Below are 26,973 nucleotides of genomic sequence, written 5' to 3'. Positions count from 1 at the left end.
TGGGAATATTATGTACGTAACCAGCTGTTAAAAGCTTTCTAGGGGTTATTGAAATGAAATATTCTTTAGCTTATTATTTCATCTTAAAATATTAGCAGAAAAAATTATATTCAAATTAAATTAAGAATAAACAGATATACAACGCCCCAGAAACATTAATTTTATTCTATTTATGTTGTTGTGACGTAAGGGCATCTAAAAAATGAAAAATAATAATGTAATCTGTCGTTTGACGTTTTTCATCGCAATTATTGACGAGAATCTTTCTGCAATTCTTTAGTTTAAACGCCTAACATATTGAGTAATAACTGTTAATGATAAGTAAGATTATACTGGGTGCACCAAAATTCGCGGAACAGCTTAGCAGTACGTTGTTAAATAGTCAATTAAAATATCAGGTAAAAATATTTTAAAAAGTCAATCTATTTTTTTTTTTTTGTAGAAAATGTGGACCTATTTATTACACTAAGGCCCGGTTTATTCACCTTCAAGTTACTTTATTTGAACGGTAATTACCATGGATACACCAATAGCAGATTCTAAATCATAGCAACTACTGGCCAGATAAATTAACTTGAAAGTGAATAAACCGGGCCTTAATGTGGCAACGATTCAAAACATTCTACAGTGCCTTTTTTTTAACGCTGGCCATAGGGATTTACATGCTAAAAAGTTTAGGGTCTGTTAATGAGCTTTTTAATAGGAATTTTTAAGTGAAATTTGGTAGGATATTATTAGATTAGTATTTTATAAATCAATTTCAGTTCAGCCCATCGTAGAAAACAAAATAATCACGGAATTAGAGCAAAAATAGGTTTATTAAATTTACCACGTGGCTTGCCAAGTAGGCTGACGTAATGTAAGCAAACGTCAAACAGTAATAATTTTCAATGGACACCTTTTCAAATAAAGAAATTATTGAATGGGATAGACTTTGAAAAATAAATAAAATTCTACTTCAACAATATTAAACTATTTTATTATTTTTGAATTTTCATTTCATAAATTGTTCAAACTATCTTCCGTAGGCTGCAAGACACTAACCAAGACGATCATAAAAATTTTGTCGAACATTTTGTAATTGTCTTAACGATTATAAAACCTTCTGGGCAAGAAATAATGTAATTAATTAAAAGTACTTTTTTTTAATTAATTCCGTAATTATTTTATTCAGTAGTATAAAATAAACTTAGATTGATTTATAAAATACTAATCTAATATCTAAAAAGCTTATTAACACGATCCAAAGTTTTCTGTATGTATCCTAATAGTTTAATTTTTGTTGTATCCATGGAAATAAGAAATTAAAATCAAAGCCATGTTGCCATACGTTATTTGAGGCAAAATCGACATAAAATCACTTCTTGGAAAAACTGCAAATAATGAAGTAAATAATTGTAAATCATTTAGAATTATTATAGCATTGGCTAGTAAAAAACAAATAGTCAAAATCTTTTTTAATATTTAAAATAAACGAAATCATAACTGCACCTTTTGAGCCCCCATATCTTCAAATCTAAAAGACATATTATTTTTCTCACAATTCTCGCACATAAGTTGACACTGCCCCACTGAGTTATTCAGCGAATTTTGCGGCACCCAGTATAAGAAGCAAACATTTATTTACTAATATGTATTAAATAAAAATTTAGTTTAATTTTATGAAACAGATACTTTCGATGTAATGTTTTTTTTTTGACTTGAAACTTCACAAACTCTTTTCAATAAGTTTCATGTTAATACGGTTTCAGGAGGAAATAGACAAGACGGTTCCACCACAAAATCATTAGTCTGCAAGTAATGAGGTAGAACTGAAACATACTCATCTAAGCGAAAAGCGAGTAATATAAGCGTTAAGTTAAACTACAATTTATTGCACCGCACCTGCTACGTTTCGTTTGTGTCATATTCAGCAATGTTGACGAGAAAAGGGAGGGGGGAGGGGGGTTAAAAGAATTCAAACGAGCAATTGTATTGTACATCTCTACTGAAATACTGAAGCTATGTTGACGGCAGCAGTTATCGATTAATTATAAAAGAAAGACGGATGAGATTTTGGTGCTACTTTTAGTTGGTTTTAATTTAACTACGTTGACGAAACTGAAAGTAAAATCGCATAAATATTCAAAGAAATGTTGTAAACTTAATGCAAACAGGGTTAGAGTTTTTGTTCTGCAATTTAAATATAGTCGTAATTTATATTCGACAGTTCATTTTGAAGTGAATATTTCAGTACTATACATGGACTTAAAACGAACAATTAAATCACATTATGTAAAGTTGACTCAAGTTGCAAAAAACCACTTGTCATTTGCAACAGCATTTTTTTCATATTTTTGAACCAAATAAAGGCACAAAGGGACCATAAAATCATAGTTTGTATTGAATATTTTTCATATAAGTACAATTTTAAAGTAATTTCAAATGACGAATGCCATAAAAGTGCTGTTGCAAATGCAAAGTGGTTTTTTGCAACTTGAGTCAACATTATATTATAAGTATTATAACGGAGAAAGCATTAAAACCAAATACGAATTTTTTTTGCATTTATATTAAACGTTTTTTTTTGTTCGCCACTGTCAGAATTTGAGAATTTTCTCCTAATATGTGAACGAATTTTGATAAACGTCACAACTTGTTAAAACGAAACGTCAAGCTAATTTTAAAGATTTTAAGCGATTTGGAGCCTGTAAGGGGCTCGTCGAACAAGAAAACGTCGTATTCAACTCGTTCGTGTGTAAATTGGGCTCTTTATGGCATGAGTGAGCAAGTTTAAAACGCCCGTTTCACTTGCGTTTTAAATTGGCCCACTCATGCCATAAAGAGCCCAATTTACACACGAACTCGTTAAATAATATACTATTATTCGTAACTTCACAAAATAATGTTTATAGTTTAAAATATGTATTGTGTTCGTTTTTATATTGTAGTTATTTATTAATATTAATTTTGTTTTCCTAAAACATTACATTGTATATTCTATTATTAAACAATGTGTTTCATTGCGCATTTTCTCAAATTCACAACCGTAATTTATTTTAATTAAAAAATGTAATGTTGTTTATTGTCAAATAACATACAAATATAATCGAAAAATTTGTATACACATACTTGTATACGAGTACGTTGTACATTACATTGTGCATATTATTAAATTATATTAATATTTTCCAGCATTAAACTATTTAAATATATCAAAGTTTTAGCCCGTGTAGGGGTGTTTAAAATCATTTTAGCTTTAACTAAAGGGTTACGACCCTGAATAGTAAGCAAAGAGCTAACTAATACATGTTAAATTACAATAACTACGGGCGGAATCCTAATTGAAACTAATAACCTTGTGGTATTTTACGAAATGGTATAATCCCTTCTAACTGACCGATATGACCGCTAGAGGAGAGTGCAGAACAAGAGAAAATCGACAATGATCACGCATAGTCAAACACAGGGAAAAGCTTCGTTGAAATATTTAAGTAGCCCTGAATTATCATCGTTTGCATCCTCAGTTGGTTTATTTATTTCTCATAGTCTTTAAAAACCTCTGCTTCTTCAAATACTCATAAAATTGCATGAATTTATTATGAATCGATTAAATAACATGTTAATAAATCGATATTATGAATCTACATTATGAAGCAATTACTGGTCAAGTCAAAAAAATATATGTTATGACATATTTAGAAAGACCAAAAACAATAAGGTGAAATAAACTGGAACTGTAAAGAAACCGTTTAGTGAACACTTTAGATTTTCATGTGCTTTTCCACTATTAAAGCGCCATTTGCAAACAGGAAAGGTCTATTCGGGTCAGCCGTTTTTGAAATTACAGATCACCCCAGGCCCTTACCAGATCAAAAGACGTATAAAAGTCCGGCAGCTAAAAGGACGATATCCTTTTACATATGGGTCAGACATCTCTGTTAATGAAGGAAAATTTGCGTTACAAACAACATTATGAATTTCACGTAAATCGTGTGTCGATGAGTCATGTAACATTTTTTAATACATAAATGTATTTTATTAATTTAATTTCATTTAATAATGCACCATAATCTATAATATATATATTTTTCCATAAAAGGTGTGAATTTATTTTGTTAAAATTAGTAAACTGACGAAGTTTATCTTTTCCATCATTTTCACATAGTTTGCCTTGTTTGCCTGTCTTATCACAACCAGCTCAAGGCGGTACTTAGTTTGTTCAACAAACGGCAACGTACATTAATTTCTTGAGATCATTAATACAATCTCTAGATATAAGCTAAAACCAGAAGCACGCTTGGAAAACGGGTTAAACACAATGTTTACTGTTGTTTGAACTTTCGCATTTTAATACATACTCGTAGTTCCACTGTTCGTTATTTGTGAATATTTATCTTACCGTGTGATCTAGAAAATTCGTAATCGATGAAATGCATTGAATAAAAGGAAAAAACAAAAGATAAAATGGCGGAAGTGATTACCTTCAATGAACGTATTATCATAAAAAAAATGTTAGTGGGACATTTATTTTAGTAAATTGTGGCAATATGTATTCCATAAGCGACTGCCAGAAAATTCGAATGCGAGAAGGAAATCGTGTGTTTAATGTAAACATGTGCAGCCGTGTTGCAAATTACACCGAAATGTCTACAAAGACTATGTATGACGAAAAATTTAAATTAAGGTCAAAAAATTAGTTGTAAAGACCACCGTTGTTGCGTATCCGTTTAAAACATTGAATATATCAAATTTTTAGGAACTAAAATTAACTTTATTAAAGTCTTCAAATCACGTAACCTTAGATTAAATAATTAAATTAAACATCGGAAAAGACATGCAAATTTTCTTAATCACACGATATTGTTCTGTAAGTGGTGGCTTTCAAGGAGTTAAAAATTTAACTTTTCTGTGGAAACTGTCAGTTCAACAGACATCTAGCAACTGATTTTTCATTTCAATTTTCTGACTTAGTGACAAATTTTTGATAATCACAAATGACAAAATATTATAGGTACATGGCACCCATGTTTAACCTGTTTCATACTTATCTAATTATAGATTACAAAGCACTGAGGATAAAAATCATCCACCACCACTCCCGAGGTGCATTATACTAATTTTTGCACGACTCAACGATTTTAATTGAACAATGCCGAAAATTCTTTGGTAGTGAGCAAAAATTTTGAACGTACATAAATGTACATTCCAAACAATAAATGTACGTTTAAGACGTCATTCATTTGAACAATTCAAACCAATTCAAACTGTAAATTTTCATTTTTGCAGGATGCCGAACAACTAAGAAACTTTAAAAATTTATATGTTCAACATAGACATTATTTAATGTGCAAAAAACAACCACACAATTTACTATTAAATTAAAATTTTTGTTTTAAGTGGACTGCTTACATTATTTTTACTATAAAAGCTGCATCATCGTTGGGATTTGTATAATATTATTTCAATAAAACTATCACCTGTTGATGTAACATAAAATTGCTTTGCTTATCTCGTTCATTCATTTTTTAAGTTGGGTTCCTATAACTGTAATTGACAAGTGACCAAACAAAACGAAAAATAAATTTCGTGTGACAATAAAATAAAATTTAACATCTAGGTAAATAAGTAAATGCTTTCATACAGAATATATTGTCATAGGGGTTTACATAGTACGCTTACTACATATATGAAATTAAAATATAAACAAATCCAGTAACATGAAAAGAACAAAATTAAAAAAAAATCTGCAAAAATTTCCCTTGAGGTTTGGGTTATTTTATGCGAGAGCAACAAAATTTCCAGCACTTCAGTGCATCGTTCGTCTTACACGTAAGTGACTGTGTAATTTTCTTTATCAAATCCTTCTCCATTAAGAGGGTTTATGTTTATGTAGGTAGACGAGAAGAGAACTCATTGTCATCGTTAAGACAAAGGGCGTACCTTAGATAAGACCCCCGATGTAACAGCGGAATGAATGCTTTTAAATTATAGCCGAATCACAAAAGGATCTGGCAATGTGCGGACTCTTCGTCGAAATACCTCCTTTCCTTTGCTCTTACGTGTATAACGTTATCAAGTTATGGTATGGAAGAGGGGGAAACTAAGACTTCCTTTCTGTCTACTTAGATCGTTCTCCTTGTTATGCTCAGTCTTCTTCGCCGACTTGCTTTCACCTAACTTCTCCAGAGAATTGTTTATCTGCATTTATAAGTTTTAGGATTTTCTGGACCGGTTTAGTGTTGACATCCGCGAATAAAGCTTTTTTTCGTTGGGTTGTTTATTAAAGTGGGAGACGCAAAAATGTTTCTTTTAAACGAGTTTTAGGCGTAAAGTGCAGCAATGAAAATTTTTTTTAGTTAATTCATTATTCTCACCATTTCATTTCTATGGGCCCGCAAAATAAAACTAATGAGACTGCAAAGTAGAAGAAGTATCATCAAGAAGTTCGCAGTATGTTCTTTTTTGCGACATTATCAAATTGTATGCAGTTACAGTTATTAAATAATGAGGTATTTCACAATAGAATGTGACTGGAGACCTATTGTTAAGTCTGCGTAAATAAATCAGCAGATATTATTTCACTCGTATCTAATTAATTTTTACAAGAAATTTAGGCAATTTCTTCTAGCGCTGAGTTAATCTTCATTGACTACAGTATGAACATAAAGTTTGGAACAAAATTCATAATAGCGGTATGTGATGTTTTTAAGAAAATCATTCACTTATGTTTCAAGTGTCATCATTTAAAAAAAATTAAATAGTAGCGGTCCTAGATTTGATCCCTCAACCACACCGGTGATAATACCAAATGCAAATCGAAGTGATCTATATCCACCACATTCAACATACTGTCTTCTGTTACTTGTTACAGAATATACTGGAAAAAATAAATCGGTAATTGTTCACTTTAACTACTTCTGGAATTTTCGCGTTTTTTCTAGCTAGACAGCCTCAGGACGTCCTCCTACATCGTTTCCCACCAGTCAAACCTTGTGCAAATGAAAATTTTCCTTACCCTTTATTTATACTAAGACTTGGCGCGACCTTGACGCGACCTTGAAACACAACAAGAGAGAAAAAAAGGCATTTGCACAAGGTTTGAATGGTGGGACACGATCTAGGAGGACGCCCTGAGGCTGTCTAGCCAGAAAAAACGCGAAAATTCCAGAAGTAGTTAAAGTGAACAATTACCAATAAATCATCAGATAGACCATAGTTATGTAGTTTGGACTTTGGAGACCAATACAACGATTTATTTTATCAAATGCAGTGAGTGTACATCACGTCCACCTTCTATCGATCATCCAGTGCCTGTGAAACAAGTTGGCGGTAGTATAGTAGATAGCAATAGTAGTAGTCTTCCTTTCGCAAAGCTGTGTTGCTCCGATCCAATATAATTACTAACATGCAAATACAGTAGGTTTTATGGTGATACTTAAAGACATATACGGGACATTTTCCAAACTTGTGGAAAATAGAAATAGAAAAATTACAAAAAAAAAATATATGAACCAACAATGACAGACCCCACCGACGCTTTAAATTTTAATAATCTAGTAATCGGCGTGAAAAGTCCTACCAATCCAATAGTAAAAAGTTACAAATGTTAAATCATTTACTTTTTTAATTTTATTTCTAAATATTTTTGAGTTATAATAAGTTACAAAAAGTATTGCCCCTAACTTTTGCGGGAAGAAACTTCCGCTTGAGCACTTTGTTTGCAGCACGACCGAAGGGAGGGAGTGCTGATTATAATACTATTCTATACGCCCCTGTCGTTCTTCGATTTCATCGAATAATTGGTCGTCATTGATAACAGGCTGGTTCGATTCACTAAGAGTTGCCTCTATCGACTCACCTTAGTGAGTCCTATCTTAATTTCCTAATTAAATTCGATTAACATGCCAAAAATTCCAATTCCGTTGTAACACTATAAACATTTATACCGGGACATTTTTTTAACGCTGAACATAGCCCATACTTATTCCCTATGTTCAGTTTTAAAAAACACAGGTCAATGCATGTATGAAATCAAGTAACCATGGTAACCAAAATAACTGCCGGACAGTTTTAAATAAAATTCTCAACTTGTTTGAATTATTGTTGATTAATTTAAAAACATGTATACAACTGAAGAAAAAATACAAATAATGCACTTATACCATGCACATCATAGCATTAGAAATGTGCGTGACATATTTTCAGTCACTTATCCTGATCGTCCAATTCCATCAGTTGGAACAATTTTTAATATCATATCAAAATTTAATAACCACGGATGCGTCGAATATAAACACCACAAACGAACCAGAAGAAATGATGTCTTAACAGAGGAAAATAAGTTGAACATCTTGTCTAATGCAGAAGAGAACCCCATGTCTTCATTAAGAATGACCAGCCACTACTTTGGAATTTCTTCTTCGTCAATTCGAAAAGTTTTAAAAGAATTTAAGTATAAAGCTTATAAATTTACAAATCACCAGCTACTAAATATTGAAGATAAAATTAAAAGAACTGATTTTTGCGAAAAAATGTTTAATTTAATAAATAACATCGAAGAAATATTAGAAAAAATAGTATTTACAGATGAAGCATCATTTACACTTGATGGTGAAGTAAATTCCCAAAATTATCGGTTAGTCTCTATTGATCCAGTTATTCCTTCATATCCTTTTCCTTTGTTATTCCTATCCTTACAGATATTGGTCAAGAACTAATCCACACCTCCAAAATTTAACAAGGACACAATACAACCGTAGGGTTAATGTGTGGGCAGGAGTTATGAATAATACATTAATTGGTCTATTTTTCATCGAAGGAAATTTAAATTCAAATTCGTTCTTACGACTACTTCAGGAACAAATCATACCCCAAATTCAAAACTTGAATGTCAACGATGTCTGGTTCCAGATGAATGGAGCTCCCCCACATTCCACTGCCATGATAACACGTTATTTAAATGAAATTTTTGGGGAACGTTGAATTGGAAGATTTGGGCCAACAGCTTGGCCACCTCGGTCACCAGATTTGTCCCCAAATGACTTCTTTCTTTGGGGGCATCTAAAAGATAAAATTTATAATAATGTAATGATAAATAATACTGACGAACTCAAAGATCGGATAAGGCATGCTTGCAATGAGCTTGATCCTAATTTCATTAGAAATTGTGTTCAAGGTTTTCACAATAGGCTAGCATATTGTCTAGAACGTGAAGGTGGCCGCTTCGAATATTTAATAAAGTAGTTTATCATTCCTTACCTGTTCCTGTTACCTGATTAATACATTTTACAAATAACAATTTACTTTGCTTAAATCATCTTGAATGGCATTGCTAGTCGACACACAGAACGTCGACATGTCGACCATTTTTGTTTTGTCAGATTTGTGTAATAATTAGTTGCATAGCAACCACAACGGACAACGCATTGATGTGTGCTTTTTAAAACTGAACATAGGGAATTAGCATGGGGCTATGTTCAAAGTTAAAAAAATGTCCCGGTATAACATTTCGATATGATACCTCACACTAGAAAGCGAACGTGTCAACGTAATTCACCTTTAGCAGTGTTTCGCAAATACCACGAAAATTTCTTTCAAAGAGAAATTTTGTATAAATGCGTGCTTGTTATGCAAATTGGTTGATAAGAGTACCTATATATCTCGTTCCCCTTATAAAAAAAACGTCGTTTGCACTTGTCTCTTCAAATAACCAACAGTTTAAAACAATTCTGTCTGAAACTTTTCAACATTTTTTAAGTACTTTTATGCCTGTTGAAAAAGGATTTGATTAATAATGCATCATTTGCACATTTAACGTAACTTTACTTTCTAAAACATAATGCTGCTACAAATGATTCCTTTTTACTTGAGCAGCTAATTACATATTCATTTGATGTGTCGGGCTACATCATAATTAATATTAACGTACTCAAATGCGTTACTATAGCGTGTCATGTTTCATTTATATGTTTTAGAAAGTTCAATTAACAGCTCTTTTGCTCTTACACGTGTAATGCTTTTTGTGCAGTTCACGTGAATGCGAATATAGCAAGTTCTTTCCGCTGACACAGAATTATATATGACATTATCTTTTTAACTTTAGTGGAGAACAACTGCTCTATAAAAATTAGAGTATTAGATACATACCCATACGTACGAGTACTTAGGTTCAAGGAATAAGCATAATACATGAAAACTGAAATTATACACAGGAGTACTTCAGGAGTTTAAGTGTCTAAGTTTAAGTCTAACTAACTTGTACAAGTAAAGTAGCCTTGTATTAATTTCTTACGATTTATTTTATAATCTTTACAATAATAGCAATGTTTTTATTTTGTCTTGTCTGAAATTTGTCTACTGTAACATGCATGTTGAAAACACTCGTGTTGAGTTCATTAGTCAAAATTAATTTTCCATTATACCCAAGATTTATCATCTTTATTTCAATTAAATATGAATGACGGACGTAAAAGTTATTTCATTGTTCATCTTGTTTTGTCAGACGAGCAACGATGTCGACTCAAGTAAATGAAGTGAATCGTAGATGATCCACATGTAAATTCTTGAGTTTGAATTCATCTTGAACTTCGTCTCTGTATATAGCTGTCTCGACGTAAAACAGTTTCCACTGTGACCGTTGTTTCTTCACTGCTTTCGCTCATCTACTTCACTCCAGGGAAATGTTCTCCAGATTACGATTTCATTATGTGAATTTTATAAAAGTTATATTATCAGCCGGCATCAAATAAACACATCTCTGATGAGAAGGTTCGATTTCACGTCGCATACAATTTCAAAATGCCCTTCATTTATATTAACGCGCGAATAATCATTAAAGTTGCTTTTAATTAGACTTGCTTAACGTACCTATTTAAAAAAAAAATCAACTATTAAGAAGAGCGCGTACGTTTCAGCCAGGAAGGTATTTCAGAAATTGGCTAAAGCACTTTAATATGTATAAAGAAATGTGCACGGTAAGCAAGATGCAAACGTTCTGAGGTTAAATTGTGCGTTGGAGATATTCAGTAATGGGAAATCTCTTTCATCGTGGTGGTCATAAACCATCGGGCTATCTGCACAAATGACATCAAACATTCCCTCTCCCCGTAATCATTTTACCTCGAAGGCAGCACTATTCTGAATATTTACCATTCTTTGCGTTCCACGTTTATCCCATATCTTGACGATTTAATGCCAGCTGAGAAAGGGACAGCCAAGGAAAAATATATTGAGCATCCCTTATAAGCAAAAGAATGCTAGTCCCTGATAAAACAAATCGGGAGTACGATCAAGATTGTTAAGACATTTTAGAAAAATTCAGTAAAACAGTGGTTGTCAATCAGTTGTAATAAGCTAACAGAAAACAATATTAAAAGTTTTAGAGAGTATTTCTGTTTAAAGGAATAACATGCAACCAATTCTTTTTTCATTAGAATTGCTATTAGACGAAACATTATTTTTCGCAAAAACAAATTGCCAAATCTCACAATGCTTTAAAAATTTTATGAATTGAAATATAAAGCATTTTGTCAATTAATTCAGCTTCAAAATGTCCACTGAAATTAATGCATGAAGAAATACATAACTAATGGCTTTCATGTGTATGAAAGTAATATAATTTTCTCCAGAAACAAAATCCCCTTCACACTTAATTTAAAATGCGCTTCATAGTGGGTACACACCCTATTTTGTATTCTGATTGAATTATTTCACGTCTGTTGAGCTGGCGACCGCATTTTAAAGTTGCTCACTATGTAAATTGTGCCGTACAGGTTCAAATTAAATATAACTAACCGAAAACGTACAGCTTGCTGGCGTTGTGTTTCCATGTCCAAACTGTTGTGTTTAACATACATACTCGTAGAAAGAAAATTTGTAATCGAGTTGAATTCTGTTAAAATCGGTGTATCTTTTAATATCTTTTATATCATTAACATATTGATTGAACTTTCTTGTAAATGTGATAAAAAATATCCTAATCACTCATGACCTGACCTGACCTGACCTGACCTGACCTGACCTGACCTGACCTGACCTGACCTGACCTGACCTGACCTGACCTGACCTGACCTGACCTGACCTGACCTGACCTGACCTGACCTGACCTGACCTGACCTGACCTGACCTGACCTTTTTTTTTTTTTTTTTTTTTTTTTTTCGGGAGGAGGGGAAATACATTACGTACAACCCCCAGGACACCAAGTTGCCCTGGGGAGTGTGGGACTCCTCGCCATGGTGGTCGGGGCGAGTCTACCCACTAAAACCCCTCCTCGTATCCTCTCCTAAGTACCCGGGATCGCTCTCGCATTTCATCAGGTACTTAGTGTTTTATGTTCAGCGGTCGTTTGCCTCACGCTTTCTTTCTTCATCCTCCTTTCCTCGAAGCACCGCCATCGTGAACTCCGCTGTGGCATCCCAGTCGGCTTGGGATCGAAGCAGAATCTCTACAAAGTTTTCGTTTGTTGGCCATTCTGCAGTCTTCCGCATGAGAAGCAGTCTCTCACGGTCCCACCTTTCGCACACGAACAGCGTGTGCTCGGGGTCATCGCGGTCTCCGCAGAACCAGCAGCCGTCGGTTTCTTCCTTTCCGATTTTAAGGAGGAAGGATGCGAAGCACCCGTGGCCTGACAGTGCCTGGGTTAGGTAGTAGGTCAGCTGCCCATGTCCTCGTTCGATCCAAGTCGCGATCTCTGGCAGGAGTTTTCTCGTCCAACTCCCCTTGTCGGTGGTTTGCCATCTCGCCTGCCATTTTCGTAGCTGCCTCTTTTTAGCTTCCTCCTTGGAGCAGAGTTGTCGGTGGAGGAGCACCCTCCCCTCGGCCTGTAGATCAGCGGGCAGGACCCCCGTTAATACTTGTAGGGCCTCAGCCGACACTGTGCGGTAAGCGCTGGCTACCCTCACCAGAACCCTTCTCTGGACCCTGTTGAGCGTTTCGACGTTCTTTTTGTATTTGAGGCCGTCGGCCCACCCTGCCGCCCCGTATAGGAGTCGACTGTGTACGACCGCTGAGAGGAGTTTTCTTCGGCTGCTACCTGGCCCTTTCATATTGGGCATGATCCTTCCCAACACGGCCACCATCTTTTCCGCCTTTGCAGCTACTTCTTCCACGTGGGGAACAAAGGTCATGGCCCTATCCATTCGTACCCCGAGGTACTTAAGTGATGTTGCTGGTAAAATCTCCTCACCACCAATTTGAAATTTTACGTTTCCGGGTCTCCTTTTTCCTACCAGCAGGACGGCTTCCGTTTTTTGGACAGCTAGCTTCAAACCTGCTTCCTCCATCCAACCTACGACCCTCTCCAGGGCATAGTTTGCCAAACTCATTAGTTCTTGTTCGGTTTTCGCCGTCACCAGAACAGCTAGATCGTCCGCAAAGGCGATCAGCCTTAGGCCCTCCGGCAATTCTAGTTCAAGCACCCCATCGTACAGCACGTTCCATAGCGTGGGTCCTAGCACCGATCCCTGGGGAACCCCACACGACACCCCGATCGTGGTTTGTTCATCGACCTCTAGGCTTCTATCCGTTAAGTAACTTTGTATCAGGCTAATGAGGTACTCGCTGGTGTTTCTCTTCCTTAGAGCCTCCACTATCCCAGCCCAGGGGGCCGTGTTAAAAGCGTTCTCTACGTCCAGGGTGATAAGAGCACAATAATCTTTTCTCCCCCAGCTACCCGCATTCGCATATCTTGCCACCTTTAGGACCTCCTCGATCGCGTGCTGCGTCGAGAGTCCCTCGCGAAAACCGTATTGGGCGTCACTCAGGCCTCCCTTCTCCTCGAGCTCGTCCGCCAGTCGTGCTCTGATCAGGTGTTCCATCAACTTCCCCAGGCAGTCCAGAAGGCAAATCGGCCTGAACTTTCGTTTACCTTGGCAATCTGCCTTTCCTTTAGAGATCAGTGCCAGCTTAGCCCTCTTCCACTCGATAGGGAACATTCGCTCTCGCAGGCAGCTGTTTGCAATCTGTAAGATGACATCCGGTACGGCTCTTACGGTCGCTTTTACGATCTCCGCAGAGAAACCGTCAGGTCCGGGAGCCTTCTTTGGGCGGAGTTTGTTTGCCGCCGCCTCGATCTCTTTCAAATCGAATTCTGCGACCTCTTCGAGTGGCTGCCTTATCCACACGGGTAAGGGAGTATTCGGGAAGAGTTTCTGAACCGCTTCTCGTGTCTCGGCGCCAGTTGGCGGTGTTTCTCTGGCGAATTTCCCCATGGCGGCCTTATATCCGGTCCCCCATGGATTTTCGTCCACGTCTTCGACCAGTTTTTTCCATGCCTTCTCCTTGCTCTTGAGGATTTGATGTTTCAAATCCTTCCGCGCCTTTCTATATTTCTCAGCGGCCAGCTCTCTGTTTCTCTCGTTTCCCTTTGCCCTCATCATCGCTCTTCTTAGTGTGACACAGGCGGCTCGAGTGTTTGCTATTTCGGGCGTCCACCAGTATGCCGGTTTTCGCCCGTTTTTGCCACAGTTTTTCTTTTTCAGCACAGAGTTGCATGCGTGATTGATAGTTTTGGTTAGTGCCGCTACCGAAATCTCACGGATGTGGCCCACTCTTTTTCCCAGTTCCCTGGCGAAAGCTTCTTCTGACTCTTCTTTCCAAAACCATCCTGCACTTGTTTTGTTTTTTCCTTCTTTCTCGCTTGACCCGACTATTTCATACGTAATGAGCCGGTGATCGCTCAAAGTCTCTGTGTCTTCCACTTTCCAATTTTGTATTCTCGGTGCCAACCCGCTGGTGGCACATGTGATGTCGATGACTGACTGCCCTCGTGCTCCCACAAACGTCGCTTTTTCGCCTAAATTTTGTGCAAACATGTTGTTTGCAGAAAGAAGGTCTGCTAATGCGGCCCCCCTGTTGTCTTCCACCCCTGATCCCCAAATCGGCGATTTGGCATTCAAGTCTCCAGCGACGAGTACATCCAGCCTTGCATGTCTGATGCAGTTTTCCAAGCGCCCCAGATACTTCTTGAATTCCTCGATGCCGATGTTCGGTGACGCGTATCCACTGACTATTCTCACACCATCGATTTCGACCCAGACGTACCCCTTTCCTCTTCCAGAGTTCTCCACCTTCTGCTTTCTGTTTAGGACTTTGATGGCCGCGTCCCGGTATGTGTCCACATACCATCCCCCTTTGTCCATCCGTTTTTTGTTGGGTTCGCTGGCTATGAGTACGTCCGCCTTGGGTTCCGACTCCATAACAAGATCGTGTGCAGCGCTGCTTCTATTTAAGTTTAACTGCATTATTTTGAGAACGATCGTGAAACCTCCCCCTCTGAGGCCACTCGGTTTTGGTCCCGTTCGTTCATCACTTCTTTCTGGCGGGCATCCGAAGTGCCCGCCTCCTTCTCGTTTTTTGGAGGGTTTCTTAACCCTTCCTCGTTCACGAGACTCATCGGTATCGCAACTTCGTCCCTTGATTTCGCTGAACCCTGTCTTTCTTCGTCTGCCTTCTCTTGTTGGGCTATCGTCGCTTTCGGGCAATTTTCACCGCCGGATATATGTCCCTCCAGATTGCAGAACAGACAGTACGGTCTGTTCCTGCAACCTGAAGCTTTGTGCCCTTCCTCGGCGCATTGGTGGCAAAGATTTTCCCGGTCCATCCCTTTACATTCTTTCTTCTTGTGTCCGCTATGCCAGCACCTTGGGCATCTCGAACTGTCCCAGGAGACCTGGTTTGGCCTGTTATGTTCTGATCCATCCTTGCTTGACCTGGCCGATCTCGCCTTCTTGCGTTGGGCTGTTAGGGCCGCCCTAAATTTTGTGCACCCGCCCTCTCCTGCACGGTGACCGACCTCTTGGCAAAGAGGACATTCCAAGTTATTTTGGCATTCCTTTGCCAGGTGTCCCACTTTGCCACATTTGTAACAGGCATTTCTCCTGTCGGGACCCTTACACCCCACAGTTTTATGGTCAAACGCCCAGCACCTGCGGCATTTTTCAGTCTCTACTCTCCTCTCAGCCCTGCACCTGACCGCACCGATCCTTAGGTATCCTTCCGCTAGGATGCTTTCGGCATCCTCCTTCCGAAGGACGATAGTGACCGCCTGTGTGTCGTTTCGATTTGGCCGCAGGTCACTGACCTTCCACGTTTTGTCCTTTGCATCCCCCAGCCTTACCTTCAGGGCTTCGATTACTTCCCCTTTATTAGTGGTTGCGTCTAAGCCCCTAACGTGTAGTACTTCCGTTCCAGAGTCCGATCTCGCCCTCCTCACCGCGAGATCGCCTGCTGCCTGTTTTATGGCTTTCTCGAGCTCCTCGATTGTCTCGTCATCTTTGTCAAGGGTAATCAGCAGGTTTCCATCTCTGGTGCTCCGCATTGTGTGGATTGAGCTCCTCGCAGGATCGCCTGTAATCGCAGTTTTAACACTGCTCAGCACATCTTTATACTGCGTCCCTTTCTTTTCAACGATCAGCGCATATGTCTTCTTTTCTCTTTTCCCCTCCTTTTTTGTGGATGTTTTTTCACTGCCCGGTGGTTTTTGGTAATTTACGTCGATCGACATCTCGACGTCTATCATCGCACACTCTAGTGTCTTCCTCCATAGTTCGCCCTGTCCGTTCAGAACTGTTAGTACTGCATGTTTTTGGCCGGTGTTAGTTATCGTATCCACAACCTTCCGTGCTGCCTTCAACGCTTCGTCCCAAGCCTCCTTCCCTGTGAGTTTGTGGTCCATCCCCACGAGACACCTCATCCTAATTTCTTCAAGCTTTTCGTCTCCGTTCAGCATATAAGTCACGCTCTTTGAACCAATAATGTTCCCATTTTTGAGGCGCTCTTCCTCAATTACTTTTTTCAGGCCCATGTGTGTTTCCCCCAATTTCTTTAAGACCTCATCTGTTTTAGCAGCTTTGTTGTCGGCCACAAAGAACACCAATGGGTCTGCCCATTGCTTCAATGGGTGGAGATGCACAGCCTTCGTCTTTAAGAACACATCCTCGGGCCATTTCCTCTTGGCTGTTTCAAACAGGTCCAGAGCGCTTTTCGGATTCTTTATGCGCTGTCTTAAAAGTTCCACTTCGTCGTCTTTTTGTTCCCACACTGTGGTCTGTGTGGCGCAATCTTTTTTATTGACATTGTCGTCCTCTCGTTTCCCCTCCGTGGTCTGCATGGCGCAGTCTTTTTTATTGGCATTGTCGTCCTCTCGTTTTCCCTCCGTGGTCTGCGTAGCACAGTCTTTTTGGTTCACTTTTTTCTCAGTCTGCACGTCCGCCTTCGAACTTTCGGCTTCTTGTAGGGATTCCTCCTCACTGTCCTGTGGCGTGTTGCCCACTCGCAGCTGCGCTACCAGGCTTACGAGACTCTCCACCACGGTTTTTAGGTCTTTTCTGGGATGGTAGGTATCTTTCACAATTTTACTCAACTTTCCAACCTGGGCAACCAAACGGTCCGTGACCCTCTTATTAAAGTTTCCTGCTCGGTCCTCGTTTGGACTCGGGCTCGCCGCTGCTTTTCGCTTTTTTATCGGACGTTCCTGCATTTTTGGCGTGAGGAACGTGGTCGTCTCCTGCTTGGAGCTTTGGAATGCTTTTGTCTTTCCCGCCGTCGTCGTTGGAGTCTCCGGTGCTATTTGGCCGGTCACGCTGGTGTATTCCCCGACCTTGTACTTGGACCTGCCCACCGCATCGTCCCACTTCAGATTAACACATCCGCTATTTTGTCCGGGTGATGGCAGCCCTGGCGATGCCGGTTCCGAGTGGGATCCTCCCGTTTTGGTCAGGCCTAAGTTGAGGGATAACTTTCGAGGTAAGTTCCTACCGAGAGTCTTTTCGACTTCTAATACTAAAAGACCTGGCGTTTTTGCCACCGCCATTTCTCTTTCTTGTTTATCTTCAGTCACCTCTTTCTTAGCCAAGTCATTTGCTTCAAAACTTTCTTCATTTTCCAGTTGGTTTTTCTTAGAATCCATATTTATTCCCACGAATACGGGACGAAAGGAGGTCACTCCCAGGGTGACGCCCATCCCTGGGAGAAGGCATTCATACTGCGAGGTGCGCCAGGTGCCCCGCAGGTTTTAGCGACTTCGCTGTCGGTTATTTTATGGAGGTTGTCTCCTCGCGGGCCGGCCGATTAAGGCAAGCCCCCCGGCCGCGAGTCCTCACACGACGTACCCCTACCACGCTAGCAAGGGTTGTTGAGGTGTGAGCCGCGGTTACGGTTTGTCACGATTAGTCCGCGTTCGACCAACCGTAGCTCGGATCTCCCCCGGGTTCGCCAGTTCCCGTGCCACGACTTTCGTGGTGGATCCTGAGGGTTGAGCCGTCCTTTGTTTTTCGCCGGTCCGCTCGACCCTTGCCGGCATGGGTGACCCTGCCAGGAGCGCGAAGCTCCCGCCGGCATCGCCCCGAGCATCACTCCGGTTACTTAAGCCCCTCCACCAACGACAAGGTCTCACGGCTCCTTGGAGGGGACCTGACCTGACCTGACCTGACCTGACCTGACCTGACCTGACCTGACCTGACCTGACCTGACCTGACCTGACCTGACCTGACCTGACCTGACCTGACCTGACCTGACCTGACCTGACCTGACCTGACCTGACCTGACCTGACCTGACCTGACCTGACCTGACCTGACCTGACCTGACCTGACCTGACCTGACCTGACCTGACCTGACCTGACCTGACCTGACCTGACCTGACCTGACCTGACCTGACCTGACCTGACCTGACCTGACCTGACCTGACCTGACCTGACCTGACCTGACCTGACCTGACCTGACCTGACCTGACCTGACCTGACCTGACCTGACCTGACCTGACCTGACCTGACCTGACCTGACCTGACCTGACCTGACCTGACCTGACCTGACCTGACCTGACCTGACCTGACCTGACCTGACCTGACCTGACCTGACCTGACCTGACCTGACCTGACCTGACCTGACCTGACCTGACCTGACCTGACCTGACCTGACCTGACCTGACCTGACCTGACCTGACCTGACCTGACCTGACCTGACCTGACCTGACCTGACCTGACCTGACCTGACCTGACCTGACCTGACCTGACCTGACCTGACCTGACCTGACCTGACCTGACCTGACCTGACCTGACCTGACCTGACCTGACCTGACCTGACCTGACCTGACCTGACCTGACCTGACCTGACCTGACCTGACCTGACCTGACCTGACCTGACCTGACCTGACCTGACCTGACCTGACCTGACCTGACCTGACCTGACCTGACCTGACCTGACCTGACCTGACCTGACCTGACCTGACCTGACCTGACCTGACCTTTTTTTTTTTTTTTTTTTTTTTTTTTCGGGAGGAGGGGAAATACATTACTGCTACCTGGCCCTTTCATATTGGGCATGATCCTTCCCAACACGGCCACCATCTTTTCCGCCTTTGCAGCTACTTCTTCCACGTGGGGAACAAAGGTCATGGCCCTATCCATTCGTACCCCGAGGTACTTAAGTGATGTTGCTGGTAAAATCTCCTCACCACCAATTTGAAATTTTACGTTTCCGGGTCTCCTTTTTCCTACCAGCAGGACGGCTTCCGTTTTTTGGACAGCTAGCTTCAAACCTGCTTCCTCCATCCAACCTACGACCCTCTCCAGGGCATAGTTTGCCAAACTCATTAGTTCTTGTTCGGTTTTCGCCGTCACCAGAACAGCTAGATCGTCCGCAAAGGCGATCAGCCTTAGGCCCTCCGGCAATTCTAGTTCAAGCACCCCATCGTACAGCACGTTCCATAGCGTGGGTCCTAGCACCGATCCCTGGGGAACCCCACACGACACCCCGATCGTGGTTTGTTCATCGACCTCTAGGCTTCTATCCGTTAAGTAACTTTGTATCACTCACTATTATTGCACTTGAACAGTACTTGAGGTTTGCACTATCAAATTAGACCAAAAACCTGACCTGACCTGACCTGACCTGACCTGACCTGACCTGACCTGACCTGACCTGACCTTTTTTTTTTTTTTTTTTTTTTTTTTTTTTTTCGGGAGGAGGGGAAATACATTACGTACAACCCCCAGGACACCAAGTTGCCCTGGGGAGTGTGGGACTCCTCGCCATGGTGGTCGGGGCGAGTCTACCCACTAAAACCCCTCCTCGTATCCTCTCCTAAGTACCCGGGATCGCTCTCGCATTTCATCAGGTACTTAGTGTTTTATATTCAGCGGCCGTTTGCCTCACGCTTTCTTTCTTCGTCCTCCTTTCCTCGAAGCACCGCCATCGTGAACTCCGCTGTGGCATCCCAGTCGGCTTGGGATCGAAGCAGAATCTCTACAAAGTTTTCGTTTGTTGGCCATTCTGCAGTCTTCCGCATGAGAAGCAGTCTCTCACGGTCCCACCTTTCGCACACGAACAGCGTGTGCTCGGGGTCATCGCGGTCTCCGCAGAACCAGCAGCCGTCGGTTTCTTCCTTTCCGATTTTAAGGAGGAAGGATGCGAAGCACCCGTGGCCTGACAGTGCCTGGGTTAGGTAGTAGGTCAGCTGCCCATGTCCTCGTTCGATCCAAGTCGCGATCTCTGGCAGGAGTTTTCTCGTCCAACCCCCCTTGTCGGTGGTTTGCCATCTCGCTTGCCATTTTCGTAGCTGCCTCTTTTTAACCTCCTCCTTGGAGCAGAGTTGTCGGTGGAGGAGCACCCTCCCCTCGGCCTGTAGATCAGCGGGCAGGACCCCCGTTAATACTTGTAGGGCCTCAGCCGACACTGTGCGGTAAGCGCTGGCTACCCTCACCAGAACCCTTCTCTGGACCCTGTTGAGCGTTTCGACGTTCTTTTTGTATTTGAGGCCGTCGGCCCACCCTGCCGCCCCGTATAGGAGTCGACTGTGTACGACCGCTGAGAGGAGTTTTCTTCGGCTGCTACCTGGCCCTTTCATATTGGGCATGATCCTTCCCAACACGGCCACCATCTTTTCCGCTTTTGCAGCTACTTCCTCCACGTGGGGAACAAAGGTCATGGCCCTATCCATTCGTACCCCGAGGTACTTAAGTGATGTTGCTGGTAAAATCTCCTCACCACCAATTTGAAATTTTACGTTTCCGGGTCTCCTTTTTCCTACCAGCAGGACGGCTTCCGTTTTTTGGACAGCTAGCTTCAAACCTATTTCCTCCATCCAACCTACGACCCTCTCCAGGGCATAGTTTGCCAAACTCATTAGTTCTTGTTCGGTTTTCGCCGTCACCAGAACAGCTAGATCGTCCGCAAAAGCGATCAGCCTTAGGCCCTCCGGCAATTCTAGTCCAAGCACCCCATCGTACAGCACGTTCCATAGCGTGGGTCCTAGCACCGATCCCTGGGGAACCCCACACGACACCCCGATCGTGGTTTGTTCATCGACCTCTAGGCTTCTATCCGTTAGGTAACTTTGTATCACTCACTATTATTGCACTTGAACAGTACTTGAGGTTTGCACTATCAAATTAGACCAAAAACTTCCTGTTATGATTGGATTTTCTTATCAACCACATTAGGTTGTTGTATCTGGAGCAAATGCTCAGTTTTTCAGTTGTAACTCAACAGAGAGCTTTTCTTATGTTACACGTAAAATATAATTAAATAGATTATGGTAGTGGAAAGCGAAAATTTGACTCAGCAAAATTTTGTTGACAAAAACGGGTACGTTGTTATCGATGTCAACAATGAAGATAGAGAAAAGCAAGGTAAATATGTAATAACTTTGTAATATTATGCATTATTGTCTTATATATTCAATAATATTTTTTCTTAGAAGAGGCAATACGATTTTAAAAGATAAACAATCGCATATTTCAATAAGTACTTAGTATATATTTATATTTGCTACGGGTATTTTTTTCTTTTTTTCAGAAACATCAATTTCAGAGGAAACTGAATTTAAAAAATGCGAAATAAACAACCTGGCTTCAGTGGAAGAGAAATACGGTACGTTCTGAGTGTGGAAATTATCGAAATTACATTGTACAATACATATTAAAACTAGTTTTGTGTACACATCAACTGTTAGTTGTAATCTGTTTGTTAGTTGATCAAAAAGCGGAAATAATTAACAATGTTTTTAGAGATAAACATGCCGAAATAAATTTAATTTCAAATTAACACAGGTTCAGATAAAACCACATCAATATTTAACCTCAATGCATTTCAATCCTAATTATATCATCTGAATTTAAAACATCAAACGTGTTATTTTATTATTTCTCTCACGACTGAATTATGTTTATTGCACAAATTGTTATGATAAGAAATGATAATGGATTATAAATAAAGCAAATATTTATTCGTCTAACCATAATTTTCAGGCATTGGCTGCACAAGGGGTGCAGGGGTGCAATTCAATTAAATTACAAAAAAGCAAGCAAACATAAAATTTGTATGTGTTGGAATTATAATAACGGGTGACTATTAAAATTTTCACTTGGAGTTGGCTTTGAACGAGTTTTTATTTTTTCTGTTACTTTAGACACACGCAAGAACGAACGTCAAATGTCAGTCAGTACAATTGAAACATTTATTGAAATGTCAAACTTGTCAGTGTCTAAGGTGCAACGGAAAACAAAGAATGATCCATAGCCAACCCTAAGTGAAAATTTTAACAGTTCAGTTCAAATACATTTTATTCAGTTTTGTTTGGTACATTTTATGGTTATAATTTTTACAATATTTACAATTTATGTTGTTACTGCCGCTGAGGCTTATGGCCTTTTCAGCAGAATTTTAACAGTCACCCGTTATATAATATAGGGATATCCAGGCATTTACCAAAGTTGTAGATGAAAGTTAAAAAATTTAACAGTTCTAAAATTAATGAATATACATATACACATTTTATTAATATTGTTTTATCAAATGGATAAATGAAAATGTGTTTTTGAATATTTATTTTTTTTACATTTGCAATAACTTGAATGAAATATTTTCATTACATATTATTCAAAAAGATATGAAATTTATTAATTTTTTTAGATTCTGAAACTGCAGAAGATGTAAATACTGGGGAAGATGTTCTCGATTCAAATATTACAGAAAAACAAAGTAATACGTACGCCGCAAAGAAGACAGTAGCTCAAGGTGAGCACTGGAGCACTGCAATGTGCAGTACTAACCGGGATATCAAAAATTATCTTGGTCAAAGGTGGCCATGGATTGGAAAACGTCCGTCTCAACTTACTTAGTGCGACGATTTCTTCGGTACGAACGATTGGCCTACCAGCACCTTTCATGAGTCACAGAGCCAATTTCGCAAAACACACCAACACAATTTGTAAGGCATGCATAAAAATCCTTCGCCATTACTGCAAAGTGTGGGAAGTGATCTCGAAAATTGATTTTGACATTCAAAAAATGATTTGACACAAATTTTCGACAATTATTTGAAAATCCATGACCACCTTTGACCAAGATAATTCTTGATATCCCGGTATAATGTTCAATAATAAAATTTATTACTTCTGGTAACTGATATCAATCGGAAATACTGGGTGCCCCAAAATTCGCGGAACAACTCAATGAGGCAATGTTACTCACGTTAGAAAATAATGAGAAAAATAATTTAAAAATCCTATACCTCTTAGATTTGAAGATATGGGGGCTCAAAAGGTGCAGCTTTGATCTCATTTATTTAAATATTAAAAAAGATTTTGACTATTTGTCTTTTACTAGCCAGTGACCTAATAATTCTGAACGATTGTGATCAGGTTTGCAGTTTTTTTCTTCATTATTTCCAGCATTTCCACGTAGTCATTTTATGTTCGTTTTACCTCAAATAGCGTGCGGCAACATGGCTTTGATTTTTCCCTCTTATTTCCATGGATACAACAAAAATGAAATACATATTTTCAGGCTATCGGGATGCATAGAATGTTTTTAAATGTTGCCACATTTAGTGTAACGAATAGGTCCATATCTTCTACAAAAAAGAAGATTTTTTTTTCAAACATTTTTACCTGATATCTTAATGACTACTTAACAACGTACTCATACGTTGTTCCGCGAATTTTGGGGCACCCAGTATACATATTTGACTGTTATGCAAAAAATTGGATTATACAATTTGTCACCGAGCTCTTGTTTTTCATTTTGGTTAAAAATAATAATCTTTTTTTTAAGGAATGATGGACATAGCACTGATAACGGCAAACGCTAATCAGCTACGTTACATAATTGAATTCAACAGTCACAGTTCTACTTATTATTTGAATTTGTTTTTAATAGTTATTTCGTTAATTTTGCAAATAGGAGTGGGTGTTTCGTTGATATTTAAAGGTCGACTCGATTTGCGAGGACAATCTAAAGACAAAACAGCAAAAAAAATCAATAACTACGTCGTCATTGGTATATTTCTAGTAACAATTATTAATGTTTTTATTGCTAGTTTTACAATTACAAATACAAAATAGTAACTTTCATCAATCATATCCTAAAAGAATGTAATCACATCAAATATTATATAATGTATATACAATTTGTGTAATTCTACAGAATAAAATTTGAAATTAACAAAATGTATTTAATTTTATACAAAGATTTTGGCGATTATTTGTGTTATCTAATTACAAGCAATAAAATTAACATGGAAAGCCTAACTTGACTTCTTCAAAAATGAAGAAGTAGATGTGCGAGGATTGTCAATGCATTTTTAAAAACCTTGTTTCTGAGCTACTTGAAAATACACCAATCCTGGTTCTGTCACTGCTTTCAACATGTAAGAAATCGTATCAAATATCAGTAAGAATATTATATTTAGTCTTGCTCATCTATTTCCTGCTCAATCAGATAGGATGTAGTATCTCTACTGACTTTCCAACTTTAATTTTTGCATTGAACGGTTAATTTTTCGTAAATCCAAATGAGTATCAGTAATGTGTGTTATATTATAGTTTGAAATAAATAAATATCATTATTGTTATTATTACAACTGTACAATATTATAGAAACTGGATTTTATTTAAGTATTAATTAAGTAATTAATCGATTAGCTTCATATAAATGGGATATACGAGTGTACACAAATATCTAACTTGTAAGTAATTGGTTTGTTACTTATTTATTCTTTTGCCGGTTTTTTGATTACTCACAACTAACTGTTACTGATTAAAAATATCACTCCATTAAGCATTATCAAAAAAACAAATTGTTTGCTTGTTTTGCTGAATGACAAAAACGTGAAAACGTTGTGTCATAAATTATTATAAGCAAATGCAAAAGCAAAAAAAAGAGATGTGAGCGATGAATGCATTTGCTCGCGTAAAAGGTAATCAATATAAAATGGAAAGAGCGAAACGGTTTTATTTGAAACCGTCCAGATTGAAACTAAGTGCCCCCCTGAGCTGGTCTCATCTCGTACCGTCTCCAAAACAATGGAAATAAATGATTCAGGAAAAAGCGGACCTAAACTCGCTGTATTAACTTCTTCTTGCCTTCTTTGACTTGAGTTTTCGTTTTAAGTAGAAGTTATTTTAAAAAAATCCAACCTTTTCAGTATCACATAAACTCAGGTATCCTAATTCACTTATTCATTCATACCTATACATTCTGAAAATATCAAATATCACTAATTATCTACAACGATCATACATATAAAGTGCTTACAGATTATAAAACTAATTTTTTTGTTGTCCCCTGCTCCAGTCGAACCGAGCTAAAACGAATCGAATCTAATAACCCCCACACACTTGTCCGAATATTCAAGTACCTAAGTAAGAAATCGAATTCGTAATTGTCCAGAAAATGTCCAACACTGAAAAAGATGTTTTTGTTGTAGGGATCGATAGATCCAGATTGAATTTAAATATTCCATGTAAAACTATAACTACTTTTCGCGAAACTTTAGAAGTAATTCCAGTGAAATCATTATCGTCCCCACATAACCAGAACCAGTATTGTTTTCTGTTTATCATATTTTTGAATGGAATTTGACAAATTTAATGAGTTGTTGAGTATAAATCAAATAAACAAATTTTCTGGGAATGTTCAGTGCAGAGGAAAGACTAGCTATATAACTAAAATTGATTGAAAAAGTATGCATTGCTATTGATTGCATTGAGAAATAATAGACTGTGCAAAGAAAATGTTAACGAAGGTAACTGAACGTCCACAGCAGTGAACGAAATATACATTCGCATTGTTTGGAAATTAATTTATCATACTACTTCTCCGTTACATTCGATCAACTCGGCAAATTGTCACCAAAAAAAGTGTACCTTAATAGTTATTTGTATCCAGGGTGTTAGGGAATGGTCTTCCAAGAATTTCAGGGTGAATTTGAGAGGGAAAATGTGGTCGGACAGCTTAATACCATTTTTTCCTAACATGAATGGTTTTCTCAAAAATAAAAATTTAAAATGGTGCCCCACTGTTTGGGAGGTTTAACACCATTTTATTGTTGTGATAATTAAATAAATAGTTAACGTTTTGTAATGAACGTTAATTACTCAGCAACAATAAACAATTTGTCAGATTTTATCGAGTACCTACTGTCACAATGACGTTTCGGTTTTACATATTTCCCTTGGATAATATCTCATCCAGAACTACCAGGACTGCATTTTTTGTTGCCAAAATCAATAAAATGTTCAAAATAATTATCTGCATTCACCACAACCTTGAGGTAAGTCTCCTTTTATTGTTGCAAAGAACTAAAATTATTTCTGCAACTTTATTTGTGATTATACCACATCTCGATCAACCTCTAAAGAGATTTGAAATCGAGCACTGACCACCAACTAATAAGATTCGTTAATTTCGGTGTAACTTTATTTATTTGTATTGAAAAAATTTATAATAATTAATAAATGTTCACAATATCCTTCGTTTGCCCTAATACAAGCATTAGCATACCTTAGGACAGCAGCATTGGCACATCCGCTACGGTCCCCACACATAAAATGTATATCTGCATACTTCTCGGTATAATATTCTGGCATTGTAAACGACTGTAATTTTTGCAGGCCACCGATAAAAATTAGGTCAATAAATTTTTTCGTGAACAAAGCAATATTTCAGCAGTCCCAAAACAGCAGGGAACAATTTTATTTTCAGAAAACGCTAC

The 26,973-nt window shown here is 39.0% G+C and overlaps 1 protein-coding gene and 1 long non-coding RNA gene across 2 annotated transcripts; one reads left to right on the top strand and one right to left on the bottom strand.

Annotated features, from left to right (window-relative positions):
• Positions 1-8,345: 8,345 nt before the first annotated feature.
• LOC138137380 (uncharacterized) lies at positions 8,346-9,347 on the bottom strand. The gene is made up of 3 exons (XR_011161712.1): positions 9,241-9,347; positions 9,092-9,183; positions 8,346-9,042 (listed from the first exon to the last, which is right to left on the bottom strand). It is a non-coding gene; the product is annotated as an uncharacterized lncRNA (long non-coding RNA).
• A 12,071-nt stretch (positions 9,348-21,418) lies between these two features.
• Positions 21,419-24,427, top strand: LOC138140689 (ninjurin-B-like). The gene is made up of 4 exons (XM_069061685.1): positions 21,419-21,607; positions 21,774-21,848; positions 22,890-22,994; positions 24,033-24,427. Exons 1-4 carry the CDS (start codon positions 21,511-21,513, stop codon positions 24,320-24,322), a joined length of 567 nt encoding a protein of 188 aa, XP_068917786.1. The 5' UTR covers positions 21,419-21,510; the 3' UTR covers positions 24,323-24,427.
• Positions 24,428-26,973: the final 2,546 nt, after the last annotated feature.

This window comes from Tenebrio molitor, chromosome 1, assembly GCF_963966145.1.
Source record: "Tenebrio molitor chromosome 1, icTenMoli1.1, whole genome shotgun sequence".
NCBI classification, from domain to species: Eukaryota; Metazoa; Arthropoda; class Insecta; order Coleoptera; family Tenebrionidae; genus Tenebrio; species Tenebrio molitor.
This window is presented reverse-complemented; position numbering and strand designations above follow the sequence as displayed.

Excerpts from the sequence above, each read along its gene's own strand:
- LOC138140689 (XM_069061685.1), top strand. The coding sequence starts at position 21,511 with ATGGTAGTGGAAAGCGAAAATTTGACTCAGCAAAATTTTGTTGACAAA. Across the intron at positions 21,849-22,889 it reads TTCAGTGGAAGAGAAATACG|ATTCTGAAACTGCAGAAGAT; the intron begins GTACGTTCTGAG and ends TAATTTTTTTAG. Across the intron at positions 22,995-24,032 it reads AAAGAAGACAGTAGCTCAAG|GAATGATGGACATAGCACTG; the intron begins GTGAGCACTGGA and ends CTTTTTTTTAAG.